The sequence below is a fragment of the Chiloscyllium plagiosum genome, unplaced genomic scaffold, assembly GCF_037043375.1.
Source record: "Chiloscyllium plagiosum isolate Xiang-an unplaced genomic scaffold, Cpla_swu_hap1 HiC_scaffold_7, whole genome shotgun sequence".
Lineage (NCBI taxonomy): Eukaryota > Metazoa > Chordata > Chondrichthyes > Orectolobiformes > Hemiscylliidae > Chiloscyllium > Chiloscyllium plagiosum.
The window spans coordinates 96,114,363-96,141,864 of NW_028270145.1; the positions used below are offsets into that span (position 1 = coordinate 96,114,363).

The 27,502-nt window shown below is 38.6% G+C and overlaps 1 protein-coding gene across 1 annotated transcript in view; it reads left to right on the forward strand.

Moving 5' to 3' along the window:
- Positions 1 to 27,502, forward strand: part of clasp1a (cytoplasmic linker associated protein 1a) — a 240,737-nt gene that overhangs the window by 21,916 nt on the left and 191,319 nt on the right. Inside the window, exon 5 of the mRNA XM_087989318.1 lies at positions 17,383 to 17,453. Within this exon, the coding sequence (XP_087845444.1) occupies positions 17,383 to 17,453 (71 nt within the window). The remainder of the gene's footprint in view (positions 1 to 17,382; positions 17,454 to 27,502) is intronic.

The window sequence follows — 27,502 nt, forward strand, 5'->3', positions numbered from 1 at the left end:
TTGTCGCAATTATTTGGTGACTGAATATGGACTAAAATAAAATTCAATTTTTGATCCTTATCTTTGCTGAATTTATTGTGTTTTGCTAAAATGTTGATACGAATAAAACACACATCGACCATTGTTTAGCAAAGGAATTAAAAAGTGGGAAACACCCTTTCTGGGAACATTATGAAGGTGAATCCAATTAAATTGGTCTCATCTGGTGGAACTTTTAAAAATACTACACTATGTAGGTGTAGCTTAAGTATCGAGGCTAGATTCCAAAAGGAATCCGAAATTATTCATCCTAGAATGATTCACATGTGCCCCTTTTTATAATGAAAAAAAAAAGTTTGTGACCAGGGTATAATTTTCCTGTAGCCTCTGACAAAAACAGAAGCCTTTCAGTTTGCAAGTTAATACAGTTCGAGTGTTTGCCATGTATCAAAGTTTTACTTTGTCATCTGATTTTAGATGAGTGTCGCTGGAAAAGCACAGCAGGTCAGGCAGCATCTGAGGAGCAGGAAAATTGACGTTTCGGATAAAAGCCCTTCCTGATGAAGGGCTTTTGCCCGAAACATCAATTTTCCTTCTTCTCGGATGCTGCCTGACCTGCTGTGCTTTTCCAGTGACACTCTGATCTAAACTCTGGTTTCCAGCATCTGCAGTCCTCACTTTTGCCTTTGTCATCTGATTGTCTACTCTGAAGTAAAATCCATTAATCAGATTTCTCTTTACCGCTGATTGACTGGATCAAATTTTAGCATGTGTTTTACTAGACCTGCGATCTAAGGGTGGGATTAGGTTATCTGGCTCAATATGACTTAAGCATCAGTTGCTAAACCTGGTACTTGACAGCAATGTTTTGTATAGACTACCGAGCTAGGAGAAGATGATTGGTAATTTTGGATTTCCTGCCAGGCTGGTTTATCCTCCATGATTTGTCTTAATAACACCAGTGGGTTACTATGACAACACAAGGAGGGCTATTGAGACAAAATGAGCAACCTCAGGATGTGAGCAGAACAAGTCAGAGTTAATCTGATATTGTTGCTTCAAGCTTTGGACTGTGCATGGGTCATTCCTGGCCTTATCTTCCATTCTTCTCTGTTGCTTTTAATTCTGTTATTGTGGCCAGTTCTTTCAAACTTCTTCCCTTTCATTGGCCTTTAAGCCCCTATTGTGTAATGAGTCTGACCCCTTGTGAAATTTAGATAAGCCTGGCATGGATTTGTTTTTCCATGGGTGTTATAATATGATTAGTGATTAAATGTGCTTCTATCTTTGGCTATTCTGCAAAGTTTTAATTTAGTAGTTTACTTTAGATTTAATGTAGAGCAGAACTTAATGTTTACACAGTACTGATATTGTGCTGACTGGCAAAGTTGCACAATTCAGTCACTATATCACAGATCGTTTTCAGTCCTATAAAAATAATTAATCACTCATAATAATCAGTTGATTGGCCTTTAAGTTTCCTGCAAGTGAGACTTGCTTTGTCTTTGGTTTTGGCCTTAACCTCACTTGTGAATTTCCAAGGAAACAGTCCGATTTTTGTGAACCATATCGTCAATATGCTGTATTGAAAAGCACTGTTTTTGAAATGCTATCGTCATTCAAATTTCAAATCAAGTTGAAATTGAATGATGTTGTATATCGCTTTCTTCTTAAGGTTGTGGGCAAACAAGTTATTCATCAATGTGTAATTTTGTGTACAAAATTTGCATCACAAAATTCTTCAAACTTTGTGTTAATATGCATGATTTTAAGTATCTAATTTAAAAAATATATATTTAAAAACATCTGTTTAGTTGAAAAAGCCAGAGAAAGAGCAAAGTGGTTCCAAATTTATCAGTAAATGGAGTTTATTCTTCCTGGGCATGTCGCTCCCTAAATTTGTGTATACAATCATATTCCAGTGCTAAGGAGCCACAACTAGCTTGAGTATCAATGAGTCATATATGTCTCATATATCAATGAGTCAAGAGTAACAAAAAGATGGGGTACTGGGCTAATGATCGGATACTTGGTAGTATGGATGAGCAGAGGGATCTTGGTGTCCATGTACACCGATCTCTGAAAGTTGCCACCCAGGTAAATAGTGCGGTGAAGAAGGCATATGGCGTACTGGCTTTTATTGGTAGAGGAATTGAGTTCCAGAGTCCTGAGGTCATGTTGCAGTTGTATAAGACTCTGGTGCGGCCGCATCTGGAGTATTGTGTGCAGTTTTGGTCGCCATACTATAGGAAGGATGTGGAGGCACTGGAATGGGTGCAGAGGAGGTTTACCAGGATGTTGCCTGGTATGGTAGGAAGATGGTATGAGGAAAGGCTGAGGCACTTGGGGCCGTTTTCATTGGAGAAAAGAAGGTTTAGGGGTGACTTGATAGAGGTGTACAAGATGATTGGGGGTTAGATAGGGTTGACCATGAGAACCTTTTTCCACCTATGGAGTCAGCTATTACGAGGGGGCATAGCTTTAAATTAAGGGGTGGTAGGTATAGGACAGATGTTAGGGGTAGATTCTTTACTCAGCGAATCGTGAGTTCATGGAATGCCCTGCCAGTAGCAGTGGTGGACTCTCCCTCTTTATGGGCATTTAAACGGGCATTGGATAGGCATATGGAGGATAGTGGGCTAGTGTAGATTAGGTGGGCTTGGATCGGCGCAACATCGAGGGCCAAAGGGCCTGTACTGCACTGTATTTTTTTCTATGTTTTCTATATAGTGTATAAACACTTAAATTCAGAGGAACGTTCTTCTAAACTGCACATTGAATTGAAGTAAAGATTCCCATAAGAATTGATTGTTATAAATGGTTCTGTAGGGCTGCCTTCAGCTGAGATAAAAGAAAACATAAGTATGTCTTCCAAGTTGAAATACAATATCACCTATACTTTGAAAAGTTGTGTTCCTAAAATAAACAGACTAACTCTTAAAATAAACCACATCTTTTAAATGTAAAACAAATGTGTAATACTCCTTACAATACCTTCTGAAGTCAACCCTGTTGGAATACAGCAGCAGGGGACTGCTCAATCAGTGATATGATATGAGGAGAGGCTGCACGTTAGAAGGCTAGGAGCAGTCATAAGTCTGAGAGAGGCAGCAGTCACTCCAGAATAGTGAGTCAGGCCAGGTAAGGTACTGCTCTGAACAAGGCTAAAATGAACTGAATAAACTTTCTGATCTAAATAACTTAGTGACTTATAAGTGAAACCCCTGTATGACTAAAGGTACCTACAACAACTGGAATAGATACAGAAACGTTAAATAGATGTGGCTGTAACATTGTGGGTAATTTAATTGCTTTAGTTGCAGTGTTGGACTAGGTTCAAATTGCATTTGAAAGGATAAAGCTTCTTAGAGCCTCAATCTCATGTCTTTGAAAACATCAGCATTATTTCAAGTGGTACAGATGCATAACTTCTTATAAGTGAAGTCACAGGTAGACATGGTGGTAAAGAAGGCTTTCTGCATGCTTGCTTTCATTGGACAGAACATTGAGTACGAATAGGAGTTGGGAGATGTCGTGTTGCAGCTGTACGAGACATTGATAAGGCCATATTTGGAGTATTATGTGCAACTCTGGTTGTTGTACTATAGAAATGGTACTATTAAACTAGAAAGGGTACATAAAAGATTTACTAGGACGCTATTTGGACTGGAGGTTTGAGTTATAAGGAGAGGCTGGTACTTTTTTTTCTGGAGTGTAGGTGACTTGAGGGGTGACTTGAGGGGTGACTTGACAGAAGTCTGTAAGATTGTGAGATGTAGAGAAGGTAGATAAGCAACAGCGTTTTCCCATAATAGGGGAGTCTAAAACTAGAGGGCATAGGTTCAAGGTGAGAGGGAAGAGATATAAAAGTGTCCAGAAGTGCAATATTTGTTTTCAGTGGGTGGAGAGTGTCTGGAATGGGCTGCCAGAGGTAGTGGTGGAAACGAGTACAACTTTGTCATTTCAGAAACATTTCGACAGTTACATGGATGGGCTACAAAGTTAAAAATCACACAACACCAGGTTATAGTCCAACAGGTTTAATTGGAAGCACACTAGCTTTCGGAGCGACGCTCCTTCATCAGGTGATTGTGGAGGGCTCGATCGTAACACAGAATTTATAGCAAAAATTTGCAGTGTGATGTAACTGAAATTATACATTGAAAAGTTGCTTGTCTATTAATCCAAATCATGGATGGGATAGGTATGGAGGGATAAACACAGGCAAATGAGACTAGATTAATTGTGAAAACTGGCTGCATGGACAAGTTGGACCAAAGGGCCTTGCAGGCTGTAAAGCTTTGAATTTATTTTTGCACCTTATTCCAAAAGATATGTTCAGAATGGGAAACATTAGGTTTCATGACACTATTAAATAGTAAGGTAAATGTTTGCAGAGCGAGTTCTGACATTGAAAACAAAAATGCTGGAAGTCACAGCGGGTCAGGCAGCATCTGTGGAGAAAGAGTGAGCTAACATTTTGAGTCTAAATGACTCTTTATCAAAACTCTGTTTTCAGTACAGATTCCAGCATCTAAAGCAATTTGCTCCTACATTGAGTTATGACATTACTTTCTCAGTTTAGGGACTTGAGTTTGAACCCACTTAAGATAGGTAAAAGCTTCCGTGTTCTTGGACTTGAGTGAATTGCTATGTGCAGTCATGGACTTATCCTTAGTGATATCATAATGTACAAATTGCCCAGTATTTAACGCAAATTGGCATTGTGTTATTATTCCTCCAGAGACTGAGTGGCTCAAGTGAGTAATATAGTTGCATTGGTATAGTAGTTAGGTGGTAACTGACCACAAGATTTCTAAAGAACATTAAACTGAATGAACATTTTGTGTTGATACTTGAAGGTTGATTTGGTTACTTGAGTTCTCTTGGCATCATGAAATTAGATTGTTGATGACCTTAACTATTGAAGTAATAATTGCAGTCTGGCTTGTTTTAAGATAGGAATTCATTGAAGCAAAACAGTACTAAGAATTGATTTATTCTTATGTTGGGTCTTGAGCCACAAATCTATTTTTCCTGGACAGGAGTTGACCAATGAACCAACTTTATAGGGTGTAACTTTCTCCATTTGAAAGCTGTATGAACTTTTTTTTTCTTTAAATTTGTTATTATTTATTCTTGGAATTGATCCAGTTGCTGGCTATACCAGCATTTACTTCCTCTCTTGTTGGTCTTGAGAGGAGATGGTGAGCAGCCTCCTTGAACTGCTGCAGAACATGTGTGTAGGTAGGTCCACAGTAATGTTAGGGAGGAAGATCCAGTATTTTGACCCAGTAACATTGAAGGAATAGTGTTATGTTTTCAAGTCAGGATTGAGTTGTTTGATATTGGGACCTTTGCAAGAGGTTGAGCTGCACTATCAACTCAGCTCTTCTGGCTGAAGATTGTTCCATCCTATGCACGAATATGTTGTGCTTCTCCATTATTGACAATGGGAATGTTTGCAGAGCTCCTGCCTCCAGTAAGTTGTTTTGGTGTCAAATACTGTTTACGCTTTGATGTGGCAGGTCTGCAGAGCTTAGAAAAGAGCAGTTGCTAGGGAATCACTTAGCTTTCTCTCTGACTTGTGGTTATGCAGTATAGCATGAAAGTAGTTCTGTTTTGGAGCCTTATGAAGTTGGAACCTCATTTTAGGGTGTGCTTGGTGCTGCTCCTCTCATACCCTCTGCACTTTGATCCAAGGGTTGACCCTTGCTTGATGCTAATGGTAGAGTGAGGTTTATGCTGGACCATGAGGTTGCAGATTGTGTTGAACACAATTTGAATACTGCTGATGGTCACAGTGAGTTACTAGATATATTTGAAGTCTAACCCATTTAGCATGGTAATAGTGCCACACAACATGATGCAAATAATTTTCAGTGTTAAGGTGGCATTTTGGTCAAGGTATGTGGTAATCAACAAGAGGTTTCCTTGTCCATGTTTGATCCAAGGATGATGATAATCTTGTTTAGGGCATTGTTTGTAGGTATCATTCCACGAGAACAACTATATCAGGTGGTTACTTGATTAGTCTGCAGGACGATTTTAGGACTAGCTCCCAGATTGTCTATAGGAGGAATTTGCGAGGTTGACAGTACTGTTTGCTTTAGTCAATGTCAGGTGGTCCATCTGATTTTAGTCAATTTTTTTCCCCTTTCTAACAGTTAATGCAGCTGAATGGCTTGCTTGGCAATTTTGTTGTCGAAACTGTTATTCCTTATGAAGGTAAATTAAAAGGAGAACATTAGCTCAATTGCTGAATAGTTGGTCTTCAATGTAAACTGATGCTTGCAGTGTGGATTCAATTCCTACACTGGCTGAGGTTAACATGATTGACTCTCCTTCTCAACCTCTTCCTTCACCTGAGGCATGGTGGCGCTCAGGTTAAGAGCAGTCTTATGATTTGGTTAGACTGCAGCAGCTTTAACAATTATAAAGAAACAACAAAGGTAATCAAATTTGCAAGCCCCCTGTGAGAAAATTAATGGGGGAGAAATTATTGTTTTTGTGTTACAAATGCTTAAATGCGATTCAAAGCACCACTTATAATTAAATGAAGTATAATTGGGTAATGGAATACCCGGGAGGAAATAACTTTGATCCTTCATCTCAATGCCTTAAACCTCATTGCTGCAGCCCCTTCTGGTGTTAAATGCGTTTTGTCAAATGTAATCTGTGTTGCTTCAGCTGTTTGTCTTAAATGTGCAATGTAGTCCTCAGCAATTTAGATCTTCTTGGTTGTTTTTCCCGATTTCAGGCGTTGATAAAGTACTGCTTATGGTTTAAAATCTCAAAATTCAAACTGAAACTTGATAAAATAACTAGGATCCTCAGTTATATTGATAGTTTTTTTTAAATAGTTGATTTAGGATATAAAATAGAGGTAACTTTTGCTTCACCCTAAATGTTGTTAGATTTCTTTTTGTATGTTTTTGTGAAAAAGTTAATTGTGTTATCTTATAACCTTTTGCAACATATCTTGTGCAATAACAGTTCAGATTAATACAGCTGTAGACATGCACCATTTAGTCCACAGAAAGAAATCCCATCTGTGCAATTTCTGACGTCTGCCTTGATGCTCGAATTTCAACTCATCCATTTTTTTTGTCAGTAAACAAAGCAGTTGTTGTGCAACTGAAGTACATTGCTGAGAGGAAATTGAAGGAAATTGAAGTCTGGATGAATTGGAACTTATGTAACTGGATTTTCTTTTGGGCTTTTTAACCTTGGAGTTATAAAACTTTAGCTTCAATCTGGTTTAGTATTTCTCTTCTGAGACTAAAATGGAACACAAATTTTAAATTAGCTGAACCAATTTGGTGAAATCAAATTTGTAGTTAAGATTAAGTAATCTTGTGACCACACTCTTTATGCAAATGTTGGTGAGTTGGTTGGCTGCTTGTGTGTCAGGCATAAACAAAGATGGGAGATTTTTGACATTGTGATCATCTTTGAAAATGATTGCATGTTTGTGTCACAATGAGGTATGATTTTTAGATTGTGATTTGTTCTGGATTGTAGTTTGCAGATACTTAGATAAAAGCAAGATGCTACCCTTTCAGTACAATTTTTTTTCCAAGCATACTACCCTCCAGTGTATATTTTAATGGAGCTTAAAAATTGACCATGTGGTTTGCATTAATATAATTTTTGCTTAAATGTAATGAAATAATTATATCTGAGTGTGGCATTGAGATCAAACATTTGTTACATTGTGTGAGAGGGAGGAAAATACTGAGCGAAGGTCCGTATTGAAATGGTATCCTACCCATAATAATTGAATCTCATTTGTCCCCATGTGAATCCGGTTCTTGGATTCCTTGTAAGAGTATTGGATGATATTTGCTTCCTTTGCTTTCAAACATAATTTTCAAGCATTTCTATGAATCAATAATGGTACTGTTCAAAATATGAAACTATAATGTGCAGCAGAGGTTTGGGATAATTTTATGAATGATGGACAAAATTCAATGCTTCCACTACAAACAGGACCTTTAAATTTAGTTAGCGCTGTTCAGAAATGACTGGATAATAATTAGGAATTGTAAATGTGGAGAGCTAATTCAATTGTTTCTAATTAGAATAACTTTAGTGAACTTTTAACCGTGCAAGATGCTTTTTTTTTTAGCTTTCATGGCTCAGAACTTCTGTGCAATAGCAATGGCCATTGGATTGCCACTGTGCTTGTAAATTTCCTGACTGTATGCTGCTGTTTTACTAAAAAGAGTCTTCAGAGCCTGGCTTTCACAGAAGAGTACAGTGTAATGCCCATCAGGGAATTCTCAGAGTAGAGTAGAAGGAAAACAAAACATAATCCATTTCGACAGCACTGGCAGCCATATGGCAGGTTTAAATATAAAATTTGAATGCAAGTGAATGAGTGGGTGGGTTGGGTATAGGTGGGTGAATATTGGATGTGTTGGAGTCAGGTTGGAGTGTTAGGTCTTAGTGTTAGTATTCAGATAGAGTCATAGAGATGTACAGCACAGAAACTTGTCCATGCCGACCAGATATCCCAACCCAATCTAGTCCCACCTGCCAGCACCTGGCCCATATCCCTCCAATCTCTTCCTATTCATATACCCATCCAGATGCCTTTTAAATGTTGCAATTGTGTTAGCCTCGACCACTTCCTCTGGCAGCTCATTCCATACACGTACCACCTTCTGCGTGAAAAAGTTGCCCCTTAGATCTCTTTTATATCTTTCCCCTCTCACCCTGAACCTATACCCTCTAATTCTGGATTCCCCACTCCAGGGAAGAGACTTTGTCTATTTAGGCAAAAGTGAAGACTGCAGATGCTGGAAACCAGAGTTTAGATTAGAGTGGTGCTGGGAAAACACAGCAAGTCAGGCAGCATCCGAGGGAAGCAGGAAAATCGACGTTTCAGGCAAAAGCCCTTCATCAGGAATGGAGGCAGGGAACCTCCAGAGTGAAGAGATAAGTGTCTATTTATCCTATCCATGCCTCTTATGATTTTATAAACTTCTATAAAGTCACCCCTCAGCTTCCGACGATCCAGGGAAAACAGCCCTTGCCTATTCAACCCCTCCCTATAGTTCAAATCATCCAACCCTGGCAACATCCTTGTAAATCTTTTCTAAACCCTGTCAAGTTTCACAACATCTTTCCGATAAATTATGTTTTATTCAGTCAAAACGTTTCATAGGTACTATTCTGGCTAACCCTGTAGATTGTCTGACATCAGAGTCAGAGACTTGCATGAAGTGTTGCAAGGAGCTAAAGAATTGCCCATAGGAATTTGAGACTTTCCAGGCAATTCCCACATAGGTTCATGCATTGAGACTTCCACAGGGTCCAAAATTCCAGCTACAATTGTATGTTAGACTTCAGTGAACAAGAGGCTGAAGATTTGGCTCATGTTCTTCAGGCTCAACTTCAGAGGATACAGGTGCATTTTATCAATCGATCAGTTCTTAATTTATCAAAATAGACATAGCAGATTTGAGGCTTTGGTTTTGGATTTGCTCCCCATATGCTTTGGTAACTTGGCAACGCATGGAACAAATTTGCAATTTGCAACTCACTTCCTATTAGCTCTGTGGAAGTAACTACACCCTATGGACTGCAAGGATTCAAGGAAATATTTCACCACTGTGTTCTTCAGGGATATTAGGGATGGCCAATAACTGCTGGCCAACCAGCGATTTCCACATTGCACTAAAAAATTGGTGAAAAAGAAAGTTAACTGAAGGTGTTTGTCACTGGATCAGTAGTAACCCTGTTTCTCAAATTTCTTCTGTGATCAATAGATTTAATTCCTTCAAGACAACTATAATGGACCAGACTTAACCCCCTCAAAATATATTAAGAAGGTAGTCTTAACTTTTCTTATTTTAAAGGTAAATGTGAGGTATTGCATTTAAGACACAATTTGGTCAAACTACTTGGCATTAAGCAAAACACACTTTATTCATATACTGTCGTTAAAATACAACAAAAGGAAGAACAAAGAAAATAATTGGCTTAGCTGTTACACTGTGGAAATGCTTAATAAAATAATAGATACAGTAACTATTACTAATAAACTGTTCCAATACAGTACCATTCCATTAACACACCCTTGGCAAAAGACAAGTTGAGAAAACAATGTCTCACATGCAACTCCAGCAGCAGGAAGACAATCCACAGCTTTTTAGCTGCAACCAAGAGGAAAACATAGCTTCCACTTCTTCAAGACCCCAGCAGCAACTGCTGATACTGAAAAAGTGAAAAAAAACCCTCCGAAAATCCTGGTTTGTGAGAGCTTGATCTAGGCATTCAGGCTGCTTTTATTGGTCTAACATTTTTTAAAAAAAATCCAAGGCCTCACAAGCTGTTTACTCTTGTGGTTCTGTGGAGCTCCTTGGAACCTCTGCTTTAAAACCTCCCCTTTTATAAAAATAAATAGGACAAAATAGACTTCTTAAGATGCTGATAGTATTGTTACAATGCCCCCAGTATTCCATGATGAAAATTGACCCAGCTAACAAATACATCTATCTTTTTCTCAGATGTGCATAAGTGACATTTCAACTACTTTTATTGTCGCATGCATTCTACTAAACCTCATCCTAAGAGTGTGAAAACATACAATTACTGTCTTTTTAAGTCCAGGTTTGTTTGATGAAATACCATTCTTCTATTTTTCAATTCTGTATCTAACACACCTGCTTGTCAAGTGTTTGTTTTATGTGGTTGCCAATTACATGTTAGGTTAATTGTTCTATGCTGCTATTCAACCTGTACATGCAATGTTTTACAATGTCGGTGATCATAGCTTTCAACCTTTGTGTTATTCTCAAAGCTTATACTCCATTTCTGATGTACTTCCTCCTTTGATTCTCTCTTGCTTTGCACCCTACTTAAAAAGACCTCTAATTTTCCCATCTCCACCCAATATGTTGTTGAATTAAGAACTGATACTTTATGTAATGTGTATCTCTCTGATATTTTGAAATTCGCCCTGGACAATATGCACCAAATCTTCATTTCTCTAGATAGTTGGAGGCCAGAAATTCAACTAAAGATTGACTTCCAAGGTCTGTGGCAGTCCTGCTGCCGAACCTATGTGGGAGTTGCCTGGAAGTTTCAAGTTCCAGTGGGCAAATCCCCTGCTCACTGGGACTCTCTGTGAAGGTTTCCGACTCTGAATTTAGAACTGTCCAAAGTCTCCAATTCTGTTAAAAGATGGTCTGTTTAAACTCTGAAAAGTCTCATCTTTTTTTCTCAAAAAAGTTAGAATATATCTAAAGTTGCTTAATCATAATCTTAAGACACAGGCTATGAATTTGGAGGTGAGTGAGTTTTGTCTGTGTGAACTTATCATAGGCTGTATTTAGCTTTGCTGTGGGAAGAGATGTTTTCGCAGCAGGAGGTAACATGGCAATCATTTTGTCTAATTAGAGCATAAGACACAGGAACAGAGGTTAGGCTATTCAGCACATTGAGTCCGCTCTGCTGTTCAATTATGGCTGATGGTTTCTCAACCCCATTTTCCTGCTTTCTCCCTGTAACCCTTAATCCCCTTGACAATCAAGAACTTATCTATCTCAGTCTTAAATACACTCAACGACCTGGCCTCCACAGCCTTCTGTGATAATGAATTCCATAGATTCACCACTCCCTGGCTGAAGAACTTTCTCCTTATCTCTGTTATAAAAGGTCGTCCTTTTACTTTAAGGCTGTGCCCTCAGGTCCTAGTCTCTCCTACGACATCCACTCTGTCCAGGTCATTCAGTAATCAGTAAGTTTCAGTTAGATTCTCCCTTAGCCTTCTAAATTTCAAGTATAGACAGAGTCCTCAAACATTCCTTGTATGTTAAGCATTTCATTCCTGGGACCATTCTTGTGAATCTCCTCTGAACACACTCCAGGGCCAGTGCATCCTTCCTGAGATATGGGGCCCAAACCTGCACACAATTCTCCAAATGTGGTCTGCCCAGAGCTGTATAGAACCTCAGAAATACATCCCTGCCTTTATATTCAAGTCCTCTCAAAATAAATGCCATCATTGCATTTGCCTTCCTAACTACTGACTCAACCTGCAAGTTTACCTTGAGAAATTCCTGGACTAGAACTCTCAAGTCTCTTTGCACTTCATACTTCTGAATTTTCTCCCCATTTTGAAAATACATATGTATGTTACCACTGTTCACAATTTTGAATTGGCCTCCAAAGAATATTTGTCAAAATTGACTTTGGGTCTCCTGCAAAGCTCTGTTTTTGTATATAGTGAACAAAATTAAAGTCATAGTTTATGAATGCAAATTAGGGCAGGAGCATGGGAATTTGGCTCCTTCAGTCTATTCCATCATTCAGCAAGATTACAGGTGATCTGTTTGCATTCTGAATTCCACATTCTCATCTATCCCAAATAAGTTTTGATTCCTTCGCCTGTCTATCTTCACCTTCAGTGACCCTCCTTGACTGCCTTCTGAGGCAGTGCTAAATATTATTTGAGTCTAATCCAAGAAATTTCCAAATTTTCATAAGATTGCTTTCATAAAATTGTTGAAAAATCTGTCACATGGTAGTAAGCATTACCACTGCTAAACTGTACTCAGATTTAAGCATTATGAAGTTATGACTGATGTATATATGTAAAAAATGTATATGCTATAAATAAAGTTGAAATTGATTGTGTAGTAAAAGGATCATCAACTTAAAAGATTATTTTGTCTTGATATGATGAAAACTGGAATTGATTTTTAGCTGTAGTAATGATATTGATGTTGAGGCGAGCCCAGGAAGATTGGTAATGGTTGGTGCTTTCTTATGTCAAAGAAATTGAAAGATAATTGTTTTCTTTGTGCATGACACAGCAGAAATGTCTTTTTTTTAAAATTCACTCATAGGGCATGGGCATCTCTGGCCAGTATTTATTGCCTGTCCCTGCTTGCCCTTGACGGGGTTATGGTGAACTGCTGCCTTGAACTGCTACAGTCCATAATGCCCTTAGGGAGGTAATTCCAGGATTTTAACCCAGTGACAGTGAAGGATTGGCAGTGTATTTCCAAGTTGGGATGATGAGAGGTATGAGAGGGGAACCGATAGATGTTGGTGCTGCCCTTGTATTTCAACATGCAAGTGGTCGTGGTTTAGAAGGTGCTGTATGAGGATCTTTGGTGACTTTCTGCAGTGTATCTTGTAGATAGTCTGCCTTCTATCCTACTATCTCTTGACCTCAAATTCACAGTACTGCTGATGTTCTATCTGACTTAGTGTGGATTATCTGAATCTAAATAAATGAACATGCTGAACCGATGCTAGTTCCACTTAGCTGGATTCTGACTGTTTTTCATGTTCCATTGAACCACAAAGCAGTGATGTGTGAATTTGCAAGTAATGTTAATGTTAATTTTCTATTAATTAGATGCTCAAATTTGTGGCATATTGATTATTTCTTGTTGTGCTTTCTGTTGAGGATTTATTTGTGGGACCGTTTAATAAAAAAATGCTTGAAACACTTAGCAAGTCTCAGTGTCAGTGGAGTGAAAGTCATCAACATGAAATATTGACTGTACTTTCTCGCTGACTTCTTGTCAGACTCTGTGAGTGTTGCACGCATTTTCTGTTATACTATTTGTGATAAATTGCAGTAGTTCATTCATACCTGCTTAGAGTTTATATTAATCCAGAAAAAGAATGCAGAGTTAGAATTCAGAGCAACTCATTGCTTGTCTTTGACAGCTAATCTGAATTATGAAGCTGTGCTGTTGATATTCCATGTAGACTTTGTGTCTTGATGGGGAATGTTGAGTTGCAGCTGTAGCAGCTCTTGGATTCCTGAAATCAATATAGAGGTCGACAATATATGCTGACAGCTCTTATCTGTTGCTCCCAGCTATGGTCTTAAAAGGACTTGCCAGCCTTTCATTTCTGCATGTTTGTAAATGCCAGATTGTGGCGTAAACTGAACAACTGTCAATCAATTCTATTTAGTTATACTGAGTCTAAAAGCAAATACAGATTGGCAAACAAACTTACAATATATAATTATTGAATGAGTAGGTTGAGCAAGGCAAAACTGCCAGAGCTGACCAGTGGAGCAGCAAGATAAACAATATGTTTACAATATATCGGAATGCTAAAATTATGTTCTCACCCTATGTTCTAAGTTCTATCTCATAGCTCAGTCTGATTTCACATTCAAAAAATCTCACGCTTGAATGAGGGAGGCAAATTAAAAATTAAAACATTTATCTGGTTAAGGCTAATTAACATTCAGGGTGTGCATAAAGATTTGTAGCTCTGATGCCGGTTGTCGTAGTTGTGGGTATGTTCATTGAGCTGGGAAGTTGATTTGCAGACGTTTCATCCCCTATCTAGGTGTCATCTTCAGTGCTTTGGAGCTTTCTCTGAAGCGCTGCTGTACTGTGTCTTTGGAATTTATTTGGTTCCATTCCTGCTGCTCCCGGTTGTTGGTTCTGGTTTTTTGTTTTAGACCTTGATCCAATATACGGGTCATATGTGCTTGTTGGTAGAGTCCGTGGATGAGTGCCGTGCTTCTTGAAATTCTCTGGCTGTCCTCTGTTTAGCTTGTCCGATGATTGTTCTGTTGTCCTTGTTGAGTTTGTAATCCTTGTCATCTGTGTGTGTGGCAAGTAGGGACAGCTGGTTGTGGTGTTTAGTGGATAGTTGGTGATCGTGGATGTGGATTGCTCGTTGTCTGCTTGTTTGTCCTATGTAGTGATGCATTCAGTCTTTGCATGGAATCTTGTAAATTATGTTTGTCTTGCACATAATGGATATTGAGTCTTTTGTCCTGGTGAGTTCTTGTCTGAGCATGGATGTCAGTTTTTAAAGATAGATTAGATTACTTACAGCGTGGTAACAGGCCCTTCAGCTCAACAAGTCCACACTGACCCGCCGAAGCGCACCCCACCCAGGCCCATTCCCCTACATTTACTCTTTCACCTAACCGACGGACAAATTAGCATGGCCAATTCACCTAACCTGCACATTTTTGGACTGTGGGAGGAAACCCACGCAGACACAGGGAGAATGTGCAAACTCCACACAGAGTTGCCTGAGGCGGGAATTGAACCCAGGTCTCTGGCACTGTGAGGCAATAGTGCTAACCACTGTGCCGCCCATGGTTTATGGGCTATCATGAATCTGTGTGGTTTGAGAAGCTTGGTTGTCAGTTCTGAGACATTATAGCCATCTTTTGCAAGATTAACGTAATTTACAAGACGGACTAGGAGAAAGTGAGGACTGCAGATGCTGGAGATCAGAGCTGAAAAATGTGTTGCTGGAAAAGCGCAGCAGGTCAGGCAGCATCGAAGGAGCAGGAGTATCGCCTTTTCGGGCATAAGCCCTTCTTCAGGAAGGGCTTATGCCCAATACGTCGATTCTCCTGCTCCTTGGATGCTGCCTGACCTGCGCTTTTCCAGTAATTTACAAGACTCCATGCAAAGCTCGATAGGACAAACTAGCAGACAAGTAGCAATCAGCATCCACGATCATCAACTAGCCACTAAACACCACGATCAGCTGTCCCTAGTAGCCATGTACACAGATGACAAGGACCGTAAATTTGACTGGGACAACACAGTGGTCATAGAGCAAGCCAAACAGAGAATTTCTAGAAGCATGGCACTTATTCATAGACTCCACAAGCACATAGGTCTAGACCCAATATACCGGCCACTACAACAAAGAACCGGAAGCAGCAGAAGTGGAACCAAATAAATTCCAGAAGCGCTTCAGAGGACATTCCAAAGCACTGAAGATCATTCCCATTCAGGGGACGAAACATCTGCAAATCAACTTCCCAGCTTGGAGAACATACCCACAACTATGTTAATTATTTTATCTCTAGTTCCTTGCCCTGACTTCATAAACTATTCTGTTTATATGCCATACTAAGTACTTAATGTTACTATATTTTAAAGTAAAATATCACAGCTTTTGGACGTTGGATAATGGAATACTGTGTGGACCTCTTGAGGTCAGCGAGTGGTATCGATGTTTCTATCTGTATTCCAGTCGTCATGAATGAGCTATCCGAGCAACCATCTAGCTTAAAGAGGATATTGTTCACAACATACTTTTCTGCTTTTCATTATTGTGTCTGCAAATTTAGCTACCACACCCTCACTTCTCTCATCTAATTCATTGATGTGAATTGTAAAACTTTGAGGGTGCACCTCAGATTGCGACAGGGCTCCACTCATCACATGATGGCGATCAAAGAAAGACCCACTTGTTCATACTCCAGTTTCCACAAGCCAATCAACCTTTTATTGAATTGAATTTATTGTCAAGTGTACCAAGGCACAGTGAAAAGCTTTGTCTTGGGAACAATACAGGCACATCACACAGTTAAATAGCAGAGATAGTAAATAATAGGTAATCAGTGGCAAAAAAAAACAGATACAGGCAAATGTTAAGAGTCTGAGAGTCCATTCAGGCTAAGATGTTATCCTTTCCACCATGATCTTCTGCTTTCAGAATCCCTTTTATGTGACACTTCGTTAATTGCCTTCTGGAAAATACAGTACATCAACTTTGCGAGATACTCCTCAAAAGAAGTCTAATGAATTGATTAAACGTATTGGCCATGCTAAAATTACCCCATAGTGTGCAGGGATGTGCAGGTTAGCTAGGTTAGCCATGCAGGATTATTGAAGGACTCTGGGTTGGATGCTGCTCGGAGGGTTGGTGCAAATTTGATGGGTGGAATGTGCTCTTTCTACTCTCTAGGGGTTTTCTGATTCCAGGTAAGCTGTTACAATCGATCCTTAAAGTTACAACTGGAAAACACATGATACTTGGGAAGAGACAGCATGGCTTGGTGAAGTGGAAATGTTTTTCTAACGTTCTTGCCTTGAATCATAGAATCCCTACACTGTAGAAAGTGGGCACTCACCCCATCAAGTCTGCACCAACCCTCTGAGGAGCATCCAATTCAGAGCCCTTCAATAACCCTGCATGGCTAACTTACATAACCTGTACACCCTGGGGCAATTTTTAGCATGGCCAATCCACCTCACCTACATATGTTTGAATGGTGGGAGGAAACCCACGCAGACAAGGAAAACTAGAAAAAACTTCCAGGCAAGGTTGGAATTGAACCTGTGTTCCTGGTGCTGTGAAGCAGCAATGCGAACAATGTTTCACCATGCTGCCCACAAGCTTGTTGTTTTCTCCCTTCCAGTCCATGAATGACAGGATTATATTTTCTACTTTCCGGTCTGGTGGAGCTACTACTTTGAAACTTAGCAATTACTATTCATGATTAGGTTCTTGCGGTTTCCATACTTAGTAAATTCAAGTATTTTGCTAATTTGTTCAAAAGTGCTCTTTAAGTGTGTAAAATAAATGCTTACAGATTTTGAACATTTATCTTCTGTTTTATATGTTTACAATGTACTATTTATTTTCTTTATCCAGGTTGAATGTAATTTTTGCGAAATTTGATGAGGTTCAGAAATCTGGAAATATGATTTTGTCTTCAGCAGCTGGTGAGTTAACTGGACTGTTATTTTAATGCTGTCTTTGAAATTGGGACATTAAAGACCATGATGAGCTTCCAGATGACACTTGCAATCATCTGATGTTGTATTACTGGTGGAAGCCATTCTGAATTCAAACTCGCAGTTTTGTGTTTAATTATTGGTAGAAGCATTTGACAAGTGCCTATTTGATTGGATGAGTTGTAGCTGAATCTAATTTTGTATTTTTGGGCAATGTTCTTTTTAAATTGAGAGGCAGTGTGGAAAGAAAAAGTATCCCTAACAAAAATATTTACTACTTTTTGATTTAAAAAGGCTGCTTTTTCTTTCTGAATGATTATTGGATAATGTCATGTTGTTAGACTTTTGAATAGTATCTCTGTCGTGTTTTATTTTCCTACACTAACATTGTTCATGCACTACATGTATTAAATGCTTGAAGTCATGTCCTTCTGTTGTCCTATCACAGCAATTTTTTTTTTCTTATTTGCTCTGTTATGTACAAGACTATGATATCTAAATTAGATTAAATGCCCTACAGTATGGTAACAGGCCCTTTGGCCAAACAAGTCCACAATGACCCTCCGAAGAGTAACCTACCCAGACCCATTCCCCTACCCAACATTTACATCTGACTAATGCATCTAACATTATGGGCAATTTAGCATGGCCAGTTCATCTGACCAAGTGTCTGTGTAGGTCCTTCAGGTAATAACCCATCAGTGTGGCTTGCTGTCAAATATCTTTGTTAAAGGTGCGTCGCAGAAACATTAGGACATTCGCAACTTTAAAACATTGCCAAATAAATGCAAGTTATTGTTGTAAAGATTAACATTCCCCACTATCCTTATAGTGACTGTGTGTAAAGATTTCTTTTAAGTGTATGGCCATTTACATTATGTTTTTGCTGACTGTGCAGTCGCATCAGGATGCTGTGCGACGAGGCAGCTCAGAGAAAACATTGAGTCCTGATACCATCAAGACATACAAGGATGGCCTACAAATGTCGTTTCACAGGCACCACCAAATGCTGAAGAAATTCTAAAAATGTCTCCTCTTTTAGGGGCAGCACGGTGGCTTAGTGGTTAGCACTCCTGCCTCTCAGTACCAGGGACCTGGGTTCGATTCCCTACTCGGGCGACACTCTGTGTGGAGTTTACACATTCTCGCCATGTCTGTGTGGGTTTCCTCCCACACCCTCCGGGTGCTCCTATTTCCTCCCACATTCCAAAGATGTGCAGGTCAGGTGAACTGGTGGAGGCTAGTACAATTACAACATTTAAAAGACATTTGGATGGGTATATGAATAGAAAAGGTTTAGAAGAATAGGGACTAGATTTATATAGGACATCTGGTCTGAATGGACAAGTTGGACTGAAGGGTTAGTTTCTATGGTGTATATCTCTGACTCTACAAAAGCAAGAATGGATAGAAATTGGGAACAAAGTTGATTTAAGCTTTCTGGTTTGATGCAAGAGTAGACAGTACCTTTAGATACAGTGATCAATTTACCAAAAAGAATTGAGGGTGGAAACAGTAGAACTGAAACAAAGCAAAGAGAAAGTAAGGGCTGCAAGTGTTGGAGAGTCATTGGAAAGTGTGGCACTAGAAAAAGCTCCAAGGAGCAGGAGAGTCGGCATTTCAGGCGTAAGCCTTTCATCATATTTCTAATGAAAGGTCAACTCTCCTGCTCCTAGGATGCTGTCTGACCTGCTGTGCTTTTTCCAGTGCCACATTTTTCGACCATGTATCTCCTGAAAAGGCAGGCTCATTCAGGAAACATACGAGTTCCTGAAGCAATGCCCCTTGTTTTGGAGTCACGCACATGTGTGGAGTAATTGGGAATGATGTTTAAGGTAAAACCAGGTTTAGCCAGGCAGAAAAAGAGTGCTGATAGTTGGGGTCTCATTGCATCCCAGTGTGAGAATGATGAGGTAAACTGGTGACTGATGACACTGTAAACAAACTGGATGTCCGTAGTGTAGAGGAGACTTTTAGGAAGTGGAAACCACTAACTTAAATTTAATTAATTGATGTAGATTAGAAGATGTTGCAGATGACACAAAGGTTGGAGGTGTCGTCGATAGTTTCGAGGGCTATTGCAGGTTGCAGCACGACATAGACAGGATGCAGAGCTGGGTTGAGAAATGGCAGATGGAGTTCAACCTGGATAAATGCGAAGTGATGCATTTGGAAGGTCGAACGCGCATGCTGAATGTAGGATTAAAGACAGGATTCTAGGTAGTGTCGAGGAACAGAGGGACCGGGGTGTGCAGGTACATAGATCCCTCAAAATTGCCACCCAAGTGGATAGGGTTGTTAAGAAAGCATATGGTGTTTTGGCTTTCATTAACAGGGGGATTGAGTTTAAGAGGCGCGAGGTTTTGCTACAGCTCTACAAGTCCCTGGTGAGACCACACTTGGAATATTGTGTCCATTTCTGGTCGCCCTACTATAGGAAAGATACAGAGGCTTTGGAGAGGGTGCAAAGAAGGTTTACCAGAATGCTGCCTGGATTGGGGGACTTGCCTTATGAAGAAAGTTTGAAAAAGCTCGGACTTTTCTCTCTGGAGAGAAGGAGGAAGAGAGGTGACCTGATCGAGGTATACAAGATAATGACAGGAATAGATAGCCAGAGACTCTTCCCCAGGGCAGAGTTGACGGGTACGAGGGGGTCATAGTTTGAAAATATTAGGGGTAAGGTATAGATTAGATTAGATTACTTACAGTGTGGAAACAGGCCCTTCGGCCCAACAAGTCCACACCGACTCTCCGAAGAGCAACCCACCCAGACCCATTCCCCTACATTTACCCCTTCACCTAACACTACGGGCACTTTAGCATGGCCAATTCACCTAAACTGCACATTTTTGGACTGTGGGAGGAAACCCACGCAGACACGGGGAGAATGTGCAAATTCAACACAGTCAGTCGCTGGGTCTCTGGCGCTGTGAGGCAGCAGTGCTAACCACTGTGCCACCATGCCGCCGTATAGAGGAGATGTCAGAGGTAGGCTCTTTACGCAGAGTTGTGATAATGCGTTGCCAGCGGTGATGGTGGAAGCAGAGTCATTAGGGACATTTAAGTGACTGCTGGGCAGGCACCTGGAGCGCAGTAAGTTGAGGGGTGTGTAGGTTAAATTATTATATTTTACATTAGGATTAAACCTCGGCACAACATTGTGGGCCAAGGGGCCTGTTCTGTGCTGTACTTTTCTATGTTGTCGGAGTGAAAATCTAGCCAGGATCAGAAGAAGCATATTATAGGGATCTCACTTCTAGTTTTCTCTTTACTTTTCTCAATTTTTCTTCCCTTTTTTTTGTTTTTCTCTTTTAATGTTAGTGGGAAGAATAGCCATTTTTGCTGCACTCTGTCCTTGAAATTTCTGGGAAAATGCAGCCCCATATTCTACCACTCATGCTTCCTTCAATCTTCCCTCTATCATCTTTCCTTCTAGCACCATTCAAATTTATTGCTATCCCTATCTCTTCCCTTTTTGAACTATTCACTGCACTCTAACCTCAAATTCCCTTGTTCCGTTGTACGGTTTCCCCCGCCTTTTCTCATGTCTGCTGTCTGCACGTGCGCAAGAGCTCATGTGACTCTCTCCCATGTGAGTATTCACACCCTGTATTCTGACTGGAGCAAATGTTTTCCTTAACCGTAATTTATTTCTCTTCCTCCTTCCACCTTCCACGTTCATTGCTCTTTCAGCCTCCTGTTTGCTCCATTTATTTATTTTCAAAAAATTCAGTTAGTTGTGAAGTTGAACAAATAAACATCAAATTGTCTGTTGCTTTCACACAGTGCCTCTTTAAAAATTCAGTATGTAAACACAAAAGTGACCTTTTGAAATTGACCCAACTGTTATTCAAATCATTGAGCCACACAACTGAACATATACTGTTAAAAGCTGAAGAAAGTAAGCTTGTTTCATACAGCTGATTGCTACTATTTGTATCCTGAGAACTAGCATACACTGCCAAGATGTCGTTAACCAAATATACCTAAAGCATCCAAGATCTGGCCTGAATATCAAATGCAAATAATTTTTGTTTTGGATATGCTGAGTTCATTCAAGTTAAACCTCACTAAAGGCATTAAAATAATCCAAGTCAAGTGATGGATAACTTTGTTTAAACTTTTGTCTTATTTGGATATTGGAGACACTGCAACTGCTGAGGAAAAAGTGATAGAAGAAAAACACGAGTGATATGTAGGGTAAAAGTCACCTTGTTGGCAGATTACTAAATTGCAGGGTGATAGATTTCATTTATGCAAACACGTTATAAATCTGAACACAGAAATTTTATATTTGGACTAAGGAAGTTTTAATGATGACAACTATCAGATGCAAAATCAGATATTTTAGTAGGAAATTGAATTGACATTGAGGTTTTGTTTAACATATAAGTTATACTTGACTTCTGTAAGAAGTGAAACTAACATATAGAAACTGTGTATAGTACAAATTAAATCTATCAGTATAAATAAATTTGGGTAGCTATAAAGTGTTCTAATGTTGACTGTAACTTAAGGGCATTTAAATGATCCAGCCTGATGTTATAAAAGTGCTGTAAACACTGCAAGGTTTCAGAGAATGAAGAATTTCATCTTGATGCGGTTCACCTTTTGAGATGTGATGTCTTGTATTGGAAATTTTTTTTGTGACTACGGGGATCAGAATTTTGAAGAGATGTTTTCATGGATGAAAATCCTCATTGTTTGGTTACTGTCATATTGGGCATTAAAATGTTTTTGAGCTAAGATGTAAACTGGAGTCTATGCACTTCTTCATTATAAAACAAATGACAATTGCTGGCTTCGTGCAATAAGGAACTTGAGTTGAGAGTTTTGAATTTAAATTTGAGGTTGCTGAGTGGAATTATATTTTTGAATCATTGCTTTCGGTTAATTATGCAGGTGTTTTTTTTTAAACACCCAAAAGAGATATTCTATTTCGAGTGCAAGTGTTTGCAATTGGAGATCATCTAGTGTCTCCATTCAGATCTTTCCTCTCTGGTGATATGTAATTTATGTTCAATCTTTTGTGCTGGTTTACAGTGACTCATGGCACCATGCTAAGAAACAAGCATACCTGTCAATCAGTGTAAATGAATTTAGAAATTTCATTCTGATGCACTAGAAGAGACTCTAGATATTTGAGTTTGTATAAAAAATAATACGGTTTATTTCAGTGCTCCCAATCTTCATGTTGGGGAAAAGGATTGCTTTTTGAAAAGATGTTGTACAGCGTACATTTTCTGGGCCAACCCAGTTCTCCACATTTTGTTCTATTATAAACCATCAAATGAAGGAAATATTGAGAGCTGGGTTAATTTGAAGGTTGGGCTTTCACTATAAATGTTGTCCCTTGGTTGAAAAGAAACTGGTGTCATTAGCATTGGTGTTGATTGATGGTTGGTGTCTGTTTGACTGGGGAGGGTTTGATTGAATTTTACCCTATTGACACTAAATCCTCTGACTTCAGAGCTAACACTGAGCACTGTATTGTGTAGACTGGTGTTAGATATGACTACTGGTGAAGGTAAGATTCAAACTGAAATTTGTCAGTTTAAAATCAGATGCATAATTTGTCAGCGATAATTGATATGCGTAAGTTTAGTATTTGAAAGAATCAACAGACATGTCAAGTAAAACGAAGAAAAAAGATGCTGAGTACAGTTTGTAACAAAAAAATTTCAATTTTTGACAATATACATATTGGTTAACACGTGATAGTTGGCCTTTACAGTTAACAGAAGAAACAATTTATCCTTTTCTGTTGACTGAATTCATGAGTTATTTTTCTACATAAGAAATGTAGATCATTTTGTTGGGAGCTGGTTTTTAAAACAAGGTGACTCAACAATTCATGACTAACACATAACTGCTTCAAAATACAAGTATCAGATGTTGGTTGTTTATTTACTTTGGTGTATTTATTGTTATAAATACTGGCTAATTTTGTTCTGACTGCTTTTAATAGCTTGTAGGATTCTTGGGGTGCAGTTTTAACATAATTCTGCTAAATTTCCATTTAATTCCTTTTGACTTCAGAAATTTTCCATTGTAATGTATTGTTTGTCTCCAGCCAGCAATAAATACTTGTCGGTTATAAACTTACTTGATTATCCCTTTAAATTATTTCTAAAACAAACTTCGAGATGTTAATACATGGGGACAATTTAATAAGTTATTGATAGTCTGTTGAATTTTGTAGAGACCATCTCCTTAATAATTAGAATGATTAAGCTCCTTTCTACGTTTTTGTACATTTAGAACATATCTTAGTTGAGGAATCATTCATTAGTGAGTTTGTAGAATTTGTTTACTTTGCTGGACATTAAGTACATTGGATCTGCTATCTTGATGGACTTGACTTGATAGATTACTTTGTAACTTGTTGAGATTGTACACATAGTGAGAATAACGCTATTAACTTGATGGCTACTTTGCGTCAGCTGTTTCCAGCATCTTGTGTGTGAATATTAAGTGCAATTTGTGCATTGTTACCAGGCATTGGTCTGATTTTTAAAAAAGTTATTTGCAAAATTTATTTTTGTTGTTCTTCGAATGCTGACTTCATGTAAAGGAATTTACAGTTAATTTAAGTTTTTGGTTTTTTTTGAATGGTTATTTCTTTCACCTCTATGTCGGGAATAAGATCCTGTGGAGAAGATAAAATGAGGATTAAAATTAAGACCTTTTCCTGCTCTCTTGGCTATCACTTGCAGTCACGTCCTCATCTGGGAGGGTTGGGGTCAGCAGTTTTAATGTCCTTATTGAGCTGATATTTAATACGACAGCAGCAGGCTCAGATTTGACTCCTGCTGTCTGTGAAATTGCCATCTGTTTTATTTATTGATGTCAGAAAGCAACACCATTCAACATTATGGTTGCCTGCTTTTCTAAACTATACCAGCCTCCACATTTCAACAAACATGGTTTAAATTTCCACTCCTGTATGGTTGTCTCTAACTCTGGTGTCCCCTAAGGATCTATTCTTGGAAATCTTCTATTTCTCATCTTCACACTGCTCCTTGATCATATCATCTGAAAGCACTGCATCAGTTTTCACGTGTAGGCTGATGGCATCTTGTTTTATTTCAACACCATCTCTCTCAGACTGAACTGTCCTTGTTGGAATTTTTTGATTACTTCTCTGATATTTGGTACTAGATGAGTTGAAATTTCCTTCGATTAAATATTGCAAGCACCAAAAATGTTTTTTGATCTACACACTAAACTCCTTACATTCCATCCCTCTTTCTGACAAGTATGAATGATGCTTTGGTGTTTTATTTGACTTTGAAATGAGCTTCAAATATACGTTTGTGGCACCTAAGGCCACTGCTTTCACCCCTGTAGTATTACTTGACTTTACCTTGATTTTGCTTTATCTGTTGAGATGCTCATTTGTGCATTTGCTAACTCTGTACTTGACTATTCAAGTGCTCTATTCACTGGTGTGTCTCACTGTACCCAAAACTGTCTTAAATTTCACCATGTCCCATGCCTAATTTACCCATGTGCTTTCTGATCTACATTGGTCTAAGAACATATTGATTTAAAATCCTCATCTTTGTTTTCAAATTCTCCTTTGACCTCGCATTCTCTCCACAACCACTTTGTAATCTCCTCTAGCCCACAATCCTCCAAGATACCAAAGAAGTGTTACACCGTGAAATGTCTTGGTATGTTTCATATTGAAGGAGCTACACACATACAAGTTATTTATCTTTTCAGCCATAAACTTAATTTCCATTTTCTCCTGTTTGGATCATTCTGAATACAGGTTCAAAAAAATCTATGAAGTCATAATTCCAGAGGCTGTTCAAGTCAATTATTATTTTCGTAAAAAATATCAGATTCAAATGTAATTTAGTAACTGGATGTGTTTCTGTAAGGCCTGGAGGTAAAGTTACAGCATAAGCAATATTGTGTAAGCAAGATATGCAATCATTGGTTTAAAAAAAATCTGTATCGTAAGATATACTGTGGTGTTTAAATGCTGTAAACAAACTCGACAATACTCCTGGAAATGTATACTTTACATGATTGAAATCGCTAGATTATTTGTAAATTGAACCTATTTATTACATTCTTATTTTGATCTCCTGAAGGAAAGGGAGAGCCCAATTTGCAGTTCTTTAGAGATTTAATTTTTCTGTTTTGACTTGTTTTCTCATCAGCTTCTGTGTGGTTCATAAGTTATTAATGCATGTCATAAATTCAAAATGAAAATCGTAAAATAGTAAAGCAGCACAAGTGGTCTTCATTTGGCTTATCAAGTTTGTACTGTCTGACATGACTCAGCAATTATACCCATTCCCCTATCTTTTCCAATAACTTTGTTTTTTCTTTCTATACAAGTATATATCCAATTTCTCTTTGAAAGCTACTACTGTGTTCACCTCTTTCAAACAGTATACTTCATATCATAACAGCTTGCTGTGCGACTTTATTGCTCATACTGCCCAAGTCTTCGAGTCAGTATGAATATTAGTATAGAGAGATGATTGAATATGCGTATTATTTCCTTGGTTGTTGCTGAATGCAGAAGTTGGCCATATTCTCTCTCTCTCTTGTAAAATTATTGATTTAGTGTCTTTTAGCTGTGGTATTCTGCAGTGACAGTGAGAATAATGACTTTAGTTTGAAAACGTATGACTTTTAAAATTTATAGTTGTGGTAATGGAGCAACTTGAAACATGTAATTACCTGTTCTATGCTGCAACTATGCAGTATTAAGAAATTGATCTTGAGGTAGTAATGTACATATTTTTACTCCTTAGTGTTAAATATTCTTTTCATGCAATAAGCGAAATTTCATTTAAAAAAAACACCAAATGTGTCCAAAGCTGGCAGTTCACTATTTTGCATTATCCAACCATGAGATTAGACTGGTCTTGAAATAAAGCTCTATCTCTGCATGGAAACATAAATTGTATAATTTTTAATACAATTTGCAGAAATTTCTTAATGAAATTTACAAAGCAGCTAGATTTTGAGGAATCTTAGTTTCACTGTTTTCTTTTAGTCAAATAATAATCCTTGAACTTTTTATTTTTCCCTAAAATATAACCTTTAGTGCAAAATTGACCTTGTAATTTATAATACATAACCGGTGTGACATTGAAGCATCTAATTTTGGTTTCACTTTATGAAGTGCTGACATCAGAAACTGTATGATCGAAGAAAATGTGGTGGGATGAGGAATTATTAAGTTTGCAGATGACATGAACATTGGCTGGGTGGTTGATAGTGAGGAAGAAGTTCATGGTTTAAGGAGAGTGTAGGTTGGCCAAATGGGCATATCAGTGGTAGATGGAATTTTATATTGGAAAATGTTGGAAAATTAAACAAGGTAAGGGAATACTCAATGACTTGACTAACTCTGCTTTCTCCTGACAGATGCTGCCAGATCTGCGTTTCTTCAGTAATTTCTGTTTTTGTCTTTACCAGAATGTTGCCTGGCATGGAGCAGATTACTTATGAAGAGAGGCCAGATAGGCTCAGGTTGTTTTCTGGGGTGGGTGGGGTGGTAAGAGAGGCTAATGTTGTTTAAAATTACGAGGGGTGTGCACAGAGTGGAGGGAAAGCTGCTGTTCCCCTTAGTTGAAGAGTCAATAACAAAGGTCCATAATTTTAAGGTGAAAGGCAGGATTTTTGGAGGGGACTTGAGTAAAACATTTTTTCATCCAGAGGGTGGTGAAAGTCTACAATTCACAGCCTCTGAGCATAGTTGAGGCCTAGATATCAGAACCTTTTAAAAAGCGCTTGGGATAAGCACATGTCCCACAGCCTTGAATGTTATGACACAAGTGCTGAAAACTGGGACTGGTGTAACTGAGAATAGCATTTGTCTCTGCACTGTATGATTCTGCAAGTGACATAGAATAAGCCATTGGTGACCAAGTGACTCAATCTACTTCATGTATTGGCTGAAGAAAATTCCCCCATTACATAGCTGAAGTCAGGCAAGGCAAGAAAGAGCAGAAGTGACTAACCAAAATAACAACTTGTGTCTTCTGACTTGTCAGCAAAGATTATAC